The sequence below is a fragment of the Asparagus officinalis genome, chromosome 7 (genome assembly GCF_001876935.1).
Source record: "Asparagus officinalis chromosome 7, Aspof.V1, whole genome shotgun sequence".
Taxonomy (NCBI): Eukaryota; Viridiplantae; Streptophyta; class Magnoliopsida; order Asparagales; family Asparagaceae; genus Asparagus; species Asparagus officinalis.
The window spans coordinates 92,416,875-92,426,403 of NC_033800.1; the positions used below are offsets into that span (position 1 = coordinate 92,416,875).

Here is a 9,529-nt window from a genome sequence, read left to right on the forward strand (position 1 = left end):
CTATAAAAGAGACCTTCCAAATTTAAATTGGTTGCCTACAAAATAGACCTTCCAAATTTAAATTGGTTGCCTACAAAAGAGACTTTCCAAATTTAAATTTATGAATATGAATTATTCTCATAATTCTGATCCTCTTATTCATGCTTTAATATAAAATGGAACTATAACAATTATCAAATAAATACAATCACATAAGCATATGATGTATAAGCCCTATTTATATGGAAAACCCATATGGAATGATTTGTGATAAATTAATAATATTGCATATGATTGTAAAACAAAGCTATAAATAAAAAGGTTATTGTCAATACCACTAGACCAGGAACTTAACTAGATCAACTCTTAACCAAAAACTCATAAAGTGAAAAGATTAAAGTTTTACCCGTGTAGTTTAGCCAGGTAAGGATAGTACTAGAGGGAAATCAAAGATTAATTAAGTAGCTCGTTCCTTGCGGAGCGCATTACGCAACCCCTAAACATTACATTAGACACCAACTAATCCAAAAAAACTTGAACTGGTTCACTTAATCATTTCTAGTTCCTTAATAGTATATGTGAATCGTGACTGTTAACAATAAATATGTAAGCAGTAACTGTAAAAACCGTATCAATACTTGTGAACAGTAAATGTGTGAACAATACTGGTGAATAGTGGTTTGCATTTTGAACAGTACTTACACTTTTACTATTTATAAATGGCACGGTAATTTGCTACAGTAACTGTCAAGAATACTTAATTGCTACAGTCACTGTCATGGATACTTAATTGCTACAGTAAATGTCATGAATACTTAATTGCTACAACAACTGTCATGAATACTTAATTGCTACAGTGTTATTAATTAATTACAGCAATTAAAGTAAACCAGGAAAACAGTTACAGAAGTCATATTTTTCTAGAATGAATAGTAATTGCATTTTTATGAACAAGGAAAATAATTCTCTGATGAATAATGCTCTATGTAAACAGTAAATTTTTTTTAAAAAAATAAACAGTAACCAAAACTGTTTTTTTAAAAACAATAACAGTGTTAACAAAAAGTGTTAACAAAAATTAAAATGGGTGAATAGTAACTTCGATGAACAGTAATAATTTTTTTAAAAATAATTTCAAATTTAAAACAATAGCTATAAACTACTCAATCTTCTAAATTGTTGGAAATTTATCAAATCAAAGGTTATAGTATATAAAATAAATCCGAAATAAAATAATAAGAAAGTTTGGCCTGATCGAGAGTAGTCGTGTAAACACTGCCCTAGAAGATTGATGACCCTCCTATCGTCCTGACACAGACGATTCTCTCTCCCCTAACGGTAAAAACCCCGAAAGAAGTCTGAACAGAGCTTCAGCTCAGACGAAGAACGGTTTTCCAAAAATAACACCAACATATAAACGGAAATATTATGCAGAGGAGAGAAGAGGAAGAAGAGAGAATTGCTTCTGTATATTCCGAATGTGAATAAATGGTGTATATATACGGTTGAGAAAGCCACTACAATTCCTACAATTAATACGGTAACGTTCGTCATAAATTTTTGTAACGTTCCCCATAATGTATAGCCGTTACGCACGTTTTAATTGTATTCATAACACTATTCTATGTGGAACTTTTCATGAAGGCAAAATTGCTTTTTCTCCAACAAAATATCCAACAAGAGAGAGAGAGAGAGAGAGAGAGAGAGAGAGAGAGAGAGAGAGAGAGAGAGAGAGAGAAGTTGAAAAAGTTAAGAAGAGAAGTGAGACTATATAAAACGAGGAAGAATGTAAGAGTGAGGACATGGGAAATAAGGAAAAAGGAGTGGAAGAGAGGAAGGGAGGTTGGGGATTAGAAGGAGAAGAGAATGAAGAAGATGGTGTGAAGGAAGAGTATGGAGACAGTGGAAAGGGAGGGAGGAAATTTTTTTCATTACTAATATTAGAAATTGGGGCCGAGAGAGTAGGTAGAGAGAGAGAGAGAGAGAGAGAGAGAGAGAGAGAGAGAGAGAGAGAGAAGTTGAAAAAGTTAAGAAGAGAAGTGAGACTATATAAAACGAGGAAGAATGTAAGAGTGAGGACATGGGAAATAAGGAAAAAGGAGTGGAAGAGAGGAAGGGAGGTTGGGGATTAGAAGGAGAAGAGAATGAAGAAGATGGTGTGAAGGAAGAGTATGGAGACAGTGGAAAGGGAGGGAGGAAATTTTTTTCATTACTAATATTAGAAATTGGGGCCGAGAGAGTAGGTACACAAATATGAAAGATTTGAGGGGTGTATATGAAAAAATTCCTTAAATTTTTTTTCACTCAAAGCTTGCTGACTGTATTAAAAATGTCTAATTATCACAACTTTATCACTTTTATGTCGAACTGTCTCCAACGTTAATTTATAGGCCTCAATGGTAAAGAGGTGTTATTTTATAGGTCAATCTGGTAATTTAACCTTATTTCATGAAATCCCAAGGATTCTTTCAAATCAGTCCATCAAGTTAACTGCCATTACATTTAAGCAAAATATTTCCTTAAATCACGGTGGGTTTTTTCTTTTTTCTTTTTTTTGGGGGGGGGGGGGGGTGAGGCATATGGAGTTTAACAAGCTCATTTTCGCTTTGCTCCAAACCGCTAACTACAAATCCATTAGCATCATCTTCTTGGACAACCAAAAAAAAATCCCCAAAACTATTTTGAAACTTCTTCAAAGGTTATTTCTAAAGCTTCCATCATGTTTTGAGGGGTATTTGATGTTTGAGGGTGTTGGTTAATCCAACTCATACTTTCAAGGAGTAACTGAAAAATTAACCGAGCCATTTCAAAGATTGAGAGGCTCATATGTAATTTTGGAGATTTGAGGGAGTAATAGCTAATATCTAAACAGTGTAGAGAGAAAATAACGTGCATGATATTTTATTAGCCGCCTGTCGCCCGCACCTCGTCCGTTTGGCGCACTCCAGCCGCCTTCCTTTTTGATGAGGAAATAAAAGAGGAAAAAGTCAAAATTATTTTTCCTCAATTTGTCGATGCCTTTTCGCCGCAATTATTAGATTAGATCAGATATTCTCAACATTCTCCGAAATTTTATTCGAATATTCTTCGATTCCGCAGCTCTCCTTCTCATCTCTAGTCCATTGTCATCTCTCTCGCATCTTCGCTTCGCGCTTCGGGCTTCTCATCTCAACCTCATAAAGCACGAGGCTTTCAATCGGTAATCCTGAAGATTTATCTCTACGTGAATTTTTCTTCCGAACTTAGGAACTTAGGATTGTTTTCTGACTGGGTGGTTCCCGAATTTTTTTTGGGGGGTGGGGGTGGGGGTGAGGTTTTGATGAATTGCAGTCTTGGCTCATTTCGATCCTAGAATTTTCTTGAATTTGAGATTAGATTTGGGAGTTTGGACTCTTTTTCTGATCTGGGTAGTGGCCAAAATCTAATCTTTAGTTAGAACTTGGTTTGCTTCTGATCTGGGCTTTTGGGGACAGTTGATGTATTTGAGAGTATTTCTTTTTATACCCGAAGTTTTATGATCCGGGTTGCCGTAAAAACTGCAACTTGGGGAGATGTATGCAGTAGAGAAACTCAGCAGCTACATCACCAGAGGGGTTTACACTGTTTCCGGCCCTTTCCACCCTTTTGGAGGAGCTGTAGATATTATCGTAGTCCAGCAGCAAGATGGGAGCTTCAAATCATCGCCATGGTATGTTCGGTTCGGTAAATTTCAAGGAGTCTTAAGGACAACAGAGAAGGTTGTCACCATTTGTGTCAATGGAGTTGAGGCTGGGTTTCATATGTACTTAGATCCCAGAGGAGAGGCTTACTTTCTTAAGGATTCTGATTCTACGGAAGAAGGGGAGGATTTTGAAATATCTCCATCTACGTCGGGAGATGAAGTTGATGAAAAGGTGAGAAGTGTGAGGGAAAAAACTGTGACTCTGGAGAATGGGAATGGGAAGGTCGTGTCGAGGACGAACTCACGGAGGGCTCGGATATTTGGGCTTATGTTTGGGAATAAGTCAATGAAGGGAAATGATTCGGGAGCAAATGTTGATAGAGTTAGTTCACTGGAGAGCGCAGAAATAGCAGCTAATCTATTAGATACTAAGTGGTCGACTAATCTTCAATCAAATGACTTTAGAACCGATGATAGAAGGGATTTTGATGCGTGCATTGTCGAAAATGAAATGGCTAGTTCTCATAACGGGCACACGGATGATAGTTCGCCTACAACTACTCTAAGCAGAGAGCATTTTGAAGAAGTAGTAATTTCTAACTCCCCAGTGGTAGCTTCTAACAACCTTGTTGATGATCCAAATCCTCCCTCAACTATTGAGGATTCTGCTAAAGGATCAGTTGGTTCCATTAATGAAAACTTGAGCGATAATCATCGGCCTAAGATGGTAAGAGAAGTGCATTTTGTGACCCAAACTTCAACTTCGAGAACCCATGAGGAAGTCGTAGAGATTTACACCATGGAACCTGGTGATTTGGGTGATAGCAGTAAATTGGTTTCTGAATTGGTAATGGTGGAATCTGATGAATACAATATATCATCAAACAGATCTGTTCATGACAACTTCACCAATGAGGCACAAATTCCTCATTCAAGAGCAGATGATCAGACAGTGTCTGCACCAGAAGAAATATGTAGGGAACAAAATGAAGTTAGATCGTTTAGTTATATGGAGGCATTAGAAAGCTCGACTGCTATCTTTGATTTTTCCACGCAAACTAACAATACTTTGGATCTTTCCTCTGGAGGGGGTGGACCAGTGCAAAAATATCCCGAAATTACCTCTAATACAAGTGAGCATATATGTGAAGAACCTTCAAAGCCAAAATCAGATAAAGCCACAGACAGAGAAAGTAATGGTGGAAGCCCTAGTCAAGACTTGGAGTTATCTAACGTGGAGGTTTCATCTGTCTGTCAGGACTCTCAGGATACAGAAAGAAATGGTTCTAATGTTGAGTTTCCCCAAAAGTCTTGTTCTTCTGAGACCGTCATCAACTATGAAGAGAGAGAAGCTATCAAACTTCCCTTTAGCTCAGATGAACATGAAGAATCATGCTATCAGAACAGGCTCAATATTTCCCAAGAAGAATCCAGATTCTCACTATCACAGAGTTTGAATAACGAGCAATTCCAGTTCAGTGATATTGACAGTTTTGCTATTCAACAGGTCAATCCTGAGGTACAAGTCAGCAATTCATCATCAGAAACAGATGAAAGTGCATTGCTGAAGTCTCAAGGTGACAGAGATGAACATGAGCTGAACGATGCAAATCTAAAAGATTGCTTTGAAAGCGTGTCAGGAAGTCAGAGTAGTCCAGTGGCTATTCCCAGAAGCACACTGCAGTCCGGAGAAACTGAACTGTCAACAAATTCTTTACCTATCATCCGCTCTAAAATCCATGATCTTGAAACTTCCAATGTTCTTCGTACACTAAGCTGTTCATTAGATTCTAGTCCGCGAAGTTATGAGCAAGATTTGCTGAAGAATGAAATGTCTAGCTTTGCGAAGTTGTCAGATTCTGGGAGGGACGTAAAACAAGACATCCATGAATTTCAAGCTGCTGTTGCAGATGTTGATTCTGAGAACAAGCAAGACCGAAACGCCAGTCCAATCAATCCTACTGTTGGTAAGTGGATTATATTTTCTCGTAATTGATAAATGAATACACTTCATGTTTTTCTTTCACATATACTTTCTGGGATTGAAAAATGCATCAAAGTCTTCTTTTGCTGAATCTCTGTAGTGAGAACTTAACAAAGTTATCATCTTTCAAAAGTGGTGAAGATATAGTTCAGGTGTTGGGATTTTTTGACTTTTTGCTTGACATTTTCTTGTTTCTTGCTGTCCTGTATCTACACTTCACACAGAGCTTTCCCTCTGCAAAGACTTGTTATTTTATGGTATGGGAGCTGATGCTGCTTCGAGAGTATTTGACGCTAATAAGGTGAACCTTGAAAAGTTTTCTACTTTGGGCCCGTCCCTTGTGAAGAATGATAAGCTAATTGTCAGAATTGGAGGTCGTTATTTTCCATGGGATGCAGCTGCACCTATTATTTTGGGAACAATTTGTTTTGGTCAGGAACAGATATTTGAACCTCAAGGTATGATAGCTGTGGACAAAGATGAGAGGAAGAGCAGTCATGATTCGTCAGGAGCTATAGTTCCATCTGGAGGAAGCTGGAGACTATGGCCATTCAGTTTAAAGAAGTCGAAAACCATAAGTACTGTGCGGTCTATTCCAGAAAGTAAAATCCAGGAAAATGTGAATGTTACTCCTTTGAGAAGTCGAAGCTCAATTGGCCATGACGATACAGAAAGAGACAAACGTACAAAGAAGAAGGTGCGGTCACTTACTCCAAGTTCTGAGGACCTTGCTTCATTGAATCTTAGAGAAGGTCGGAACGTGATAACCTTCAGCTTTTCAACTGCAATGCTTGGGCAGCAACAGGTTCATTTTTTTAACTTTTTTCTCTTTTCATGGTTTACCTTTGACTCTATGCCATACCTTTCTGTCCTGCATGCTGACATCAATATCCGTTACAGGTGGATGCTAGGATATATTTATGGAAATGGAATACACGAATAGTTATCTCAGATGTTGATGGAACAATTACAAAGTAAACTCTGGGCTTTTTATGTTTAAAATTGGTTGATTTCATTTATGCTAATATATCTGTCGACTGAGTTCTGATTGTAGACGACTCCTACGAAATAGAGGGAGAGAATGTGAGGAAGAGGGAGAGGATGAGAAAGCTTGATTACACTCTTCCCTTTGAGTCCTATTCATAATAAATAGATTTCACATTTAGTACAACGTGATATATCGCATCTACACGTGATATTTAGGACCCTGTGGTTGATACAGTGTTTCCAGTCAAATGACATGACCCCATATCTAGCACCATGTGATACAGTGTTTCTACACATTTATCTTCGCTCCTCATGTTGGAATATATATCTCATATATGCCCAGCTTGTCACAGATGAGCTTCACTTGATATACACTAAGAGGCTTAGTGAGTAAGTTGGCAAGCTGATGAGTGGATGAATTAGAGAAGCTAGATAAATTCAAGCTCATCGAGAACATCCTTCATCCAGATCAATCCAGATCAACTTACAGATAAAGTTGGTCGTGACTGGATATTCCGATTCACTTGACCTGGAAATCACACTCTGCTTCTTGCTCTTCAACTTGTTCCTTAAAAATCTTAACCGAATCATATCCTAACATAATAAAATTGCAATCTTATCAAATCTAACTAAACCAGAAGTAAATACCAAATCAAATAAAAATCATATCCTAAATAAATCCTACCTCACATTAAAAGAATACATCAACTAGTTCCTTAAAAACAAATATCCTAATAATCCTGTTAGCTTTTAGTCGACAGTCCACTATCATCCTGCATCAAATCTCCCCTTCTTGGAGAAAACTCACCCTCGACGTTTAAAGTTGGATATCATTAATGGACTTTTAAATTGTTGTATTGTTGATGTCGAAGCTAAAATGATGGGTCTTTTTGGCTCCAATATCAAGTGATGGGGGATGGGGTGAGAGCTTCATTCTAAATGTAGAACTAAAATGAGAAGAGTTTGTTAAATAGGCTTCATAACCAAGGGCTTGACAACCGCCTAAAAGAGATGCTTCACACCTATGAGCTTCACACCCAAGGAGACAATGCACGTGCCAAAGCACTTCACATGCTCAAGGCAAGAAGCAATTGACATGCTTGAAAATATTCAGATTTCTTCCTGCGTTCATCATGGTCTATTCCTCATGGAATATCACTCATTTTTTCATAGAAGAGAAAAGCACACAATCATGAAAGGCAACAAATCAAAACCCTAGCCAAATCATATATATATTTTTTTTGGGTCAATGAAAATGAGCTTTGTTCGTTCACCAAATGGGGAGCTGAAGTGCATCAAGTTACACAGGGGTAAAGACACCTGCGATTACAATCAATTACAGTAGTAGCTAAGAAAGGACAACAAATAAAAGAGCTACAGATTTTCTATTCTTCTCCTACAATCATCAGGTATATCACCATTAAAGACATCAACAAGATTGAAGTTTTAATAACTCTGATCAGCATATCCATCTCTTGAGCTTTGTGCTCAAAGGTTTCTCTCTTGCTACAACATGTCAACTGAAACACATAGAGAGCTAATCTCTTGAATTTTTGCATAAAACCATTGGCTATCAAACTGGAAGTATACCAAACAGTCAGCATTCTCCAATTGCAAGCTTTCCAAGTGAACTGAATCCAATCCATATCACTATTCAAGACCCATAGAGTGTTAGCAATTGGAAACAAATGATAAGCGACTTTCTTCATGCCTGGAATTACATAAAACACATTGATTTGTAGAGAGCAAACTGCAATGTCACTTCCTGTCCTGTGTTAGCAGCTTTGATCGAATAATAGCAAAAAAAGAAGAAAAAAAGAATGCAAGTCTTAGCAAATTCTAACTAAATCAGAAAGAACTCCCAAAGCAAATAAAAATCAAATCCTAAATAAGTCCTACCTAATTCCTTAACAAGAAAGATCCCAATCAATCCTATTGGCTTTTAATCGATAGTCCACGATTGTCCTGCCTCAACCTGTCACTCCATTGTTGTCAGTCTGAATATATGAGTCCTTTGCCCGTGGTACCCTTCAAATAACAAACTATCTATAGTACAACATTCCAGTAGCTCGTTCTCGCGGGGTTGATACGAATCAACTGACAACACCCACTGGGTATGAGATATCTGGTTGGGCTATTGTCTAGTAATTCTTGGGTCTCCCAATGATTCTTGGCCTGTAACAACTTAAATGCGGATCTAATGGAGCATCTAGTCCTATGCATCCTGACATGTTTACTCTGCATGGCATATCCAGCATACCTTTGTCCTCTGCATCGCATATCCAACATACTTCTACATAGAGAGGATTATCCCTTTCTTGGATTGAACAACTTCAATACCTTGGAAATAACTTGGAAGGCCAAGGTCCTTTGTTTGAAAGTGATGCTGTGTGGGTGGGACTCTAACTCTCTAATAGGAGACTTTCAATAGGGTGGCAATGACGTTAGCTCAGGTAGTTGTCTCAGGTTAAATTTGATCTGACCCAGTTAGGAATAAACAGATCAGGTATGTTCTGAACCCAGCATCCATGTAGTATCAAACACTGAGCTGGTCCACATAACCAATTAACCATGCGAGTTGGGCATGAAACTGTCTTGGATAACAGTTAGTGCTTTGTCACATTGAATTTTATGTGCACTATTCATCATATTCCTTTCTGGGCAACTATCATGTTAAATTATTATTGTTTTGTCATTGTCTTCTGTATGAAATGTTACCTTTTATTTTGCATTTATGTACAGATCAGATGTTCTTGGTCAGTTTATGCCTCTGGTTGGTAAAGATTGGTCCCAGACTGGTGTTGCACATTTGTTCTCAGCAATTAAGGTTTGAACAATTTAGCATGAGCATTTCATGATAGTTTTCACATTTGATATTCATGGTTCGAACATTATTTATGAATCATAATCAGGGGTGT

The 9,529-nt window shown here is 37.6% G+C and overlaps 1 protein-coding gene across 3 annotated transcripts in view; it reads left to right on the forward strand.

Annotated features, from left to right (window-relative positions):
- The window catches only part of LOC109848961 (phosphatidate phosphatase PAH2-like), a 30,381-nt gene continuing 23,756 nt past the window's right edge, over positions 2,905-9,529 (forward strand). For 2 of the 3 annotated variants that reach the window (XM_020418700.1, XM_020418699.1), the window contains exons 1-4: positions 2,909-5,607; positions 5,849-6,429; positions 6,525-6,598; positions 9,354-9,438. In XM_020418700.1, the coding sequence (XP_020274289.1) occupies positions 3,531-5,607; positions 5,849-6,429; positions 6,525-6,598; positions 9,354-9,438 (2,817 nt within the window). In that variant the 5' untranslated portion in view covers positions 2,909-3,530. Of the gene's footprint in view, positions 5,608-5,848; positions 6,430-6,524; positions 6,599-9,353; positions 9,439-9,529 lie in introns of all 3 variants that reach the window. The other variant, XM_020418701.1, reaches the window with a different exon arrangement.